At 40.7% G+C, this 1,928-nt stretch overlaps 1 protein-coding gene across 1 annotated transcript in view; it reads left to right on the plus strand.

Annotated features, from left to right (window-relative positions):
- LOC130240800 (BEN domain-containing protein 4) overlaps nt 1-1,690 on the plus strand; it is a 20,882-nt gene extending 19,192 nt beyond the window's left edge. Inside the window, exon 5 of the mRNA XM_056472445.1 lies at nt 1,210-1,690. Coding sequence (XP_056328420.1) covers nt 1,210-1,445 — 236 coding nt within the window. The 3' untranslated portion in view covers nt 1,446-1,690. The remainder of the gene's footprint in view (nt 1-1,209) is intronic.
- Nucleotides 1,691-1,928: the final 238 nt, after the last annotated feature.

The raw sequence follows: 1,928 nt of genomic DNA on the forward strand, positions 1-1,928 counted from the left end.
TTTTGAGGTTGAATGGTGTTGTGATGTTGGCTTTTGTTTTGCAATGAATGAGGAATTTAGTTTTTTTTCTTGTTTTTTTTTCACAAATGAAGGGATCTAAATATTATAATTTATGTGAATTAATCTCTCTCTCTCTCTCTCTCTCTCTCTCTCTCTCTCTCAGCAGTGTCATTGTCACAAAATATTGAATATATGTTCAAAAAGGCTGGCAAACAGGGTATAAGGCTAATGTCACTTAGAGATGAGAATCTGTCGCTACCATGAGGTTCTAAACCAGGGATCACCAAACTTGTTCCTGGAGGGCCGGTGTCCTGCAGATTTTAGCTCCAACCCTAATCAAACACACCTGAACAAGCTAATCAAGGTCTTACTGGGTATACTTTAAACACCCAGGCAGGTGTGTTGAGGAAAGTTGGAGCTAAACCCTGCAGGGCACCCGACCGCCAGGAACGAGATTGTTGACCCCTGTTCTAGACCAACTGGCCGAATTAGCCGGGACATCCTGTATATTAAGCATTATTGTTTTGTCCCGTAACCTCCCATTGCCTATTTTTGCCATTAGGTTTTTTGGAAAATAACTGTCCATTGAAGGCTACCAAGCAGAGTCCTCAGCTGTCACTTCACAGCAAAAAGCGCTAATCCTGTCACATATGTGTTTCTGAGGCTGTTTACACCTGGTCACGTCATTCATTTCATTCGGATTGGATATAAAGGAGAAGTCTTCTCTAGGAGAAGTCCCCAAAAGATGAAAAAATGTAGTGTGTTTAGACTGAGAATATTTGCACATGATCCTAGTAAGTAACGTGACAAAATAATTCATAAAATGTCACCAAAATGCTGTATTTAAACTTCTTAATCAAATTCAAAATGGAGGGAACAAATGCAAAAAAGGTCCACCCTTCCTTGCCGTGCTGCGGTTTCCCCCACAAGTCCAAAAACGTTGCGCTATAGGTGAATTGGGTAAGCTAAATTGTCCGTAGTGTATGTGTGTGAATGAGTGTGTATGGGTGTTTCCCTGTGATGGGTTGCGGCTGGAAGGGCATCCACTGCGTGAAGCATATGCTGGAAAAGTTGGCAGTTCATTCCACTGTGGCGAACCTTGTTTAATAAAGGGACTAAGCCGAAAAGAAAATGAATAAATGAATAATAAAACAGAAAGGAATATATAGAGTATACATATAAAGTAATCTCTCTCTCTGTCTCTCTCAGAGTTTATCCGGATGCACTGTGCTTCTAATCCCGACTGGTGGATGCCCTCGGAGGAGCAGATAAACAAAGTGTTCAGCGATGCAGTGGGCCACGCGCGGCAGGGCCGGGCTGTAGGCAGCTTTCTGGGCGGCAGCGGCAGCAGCAGCAGTGGAAGTTTATACATGGAGAGCTACGACGGGCAGCTCTCTCAGGACGAGCTCTATCTGAAGGGCTCACAAAACGGCCTGGTGGACTAAAGGTGAGGATCGAGTCCTGCCGTCACTCCAGACTCTGACCCGTGTGGAGCTGTGTTTGAGTATAATCCTTATTCCTTCCGCTCAAAACATTCCAGGGAGTTCACATTTACAGTTAAAGTCAGGAGTCGCCCTCCCTGTGAGTTTATTTTTCTGAATATTTCCTAAATGATGTTTAACAGTGGAAGGAAATTTTCACAGTATTTCCTAGAATATTTTTTCTTCTGGAGAAAGTCTTATTTGTTTTATTTCGGCTAGAATAAAAGCAGTTTTACATTTTTTTTAAACACAATTTTTTTTTTTTTTTTTAATACTTTATTTCTAAGGATTTTTTTATACATTTGCACAAAAAAAACAAAAAAAAAAACAAACAGTCAACAACAACAAAACAAAATATACAAACAAATATCCCCAACACTACTTTCCCTTTTGTGGCTTTAACAGAAGATATACATAGCTAACAGTCTGCAAATATAAAGTCCTCAA

This window comes from Danio aesculapii, chromosome 14, assembly GCF_903798145.1.
Source record: "Danio aesculapii chromosome 14, fDanAes4.1, whole genome shotgun sequence".
Taxonomy (NCBI): Eukaryota; Metazoa; Chordata; class Actinopteri; order Cypriniformes; family Danionidae; genus Danio; species Danio aesculapii.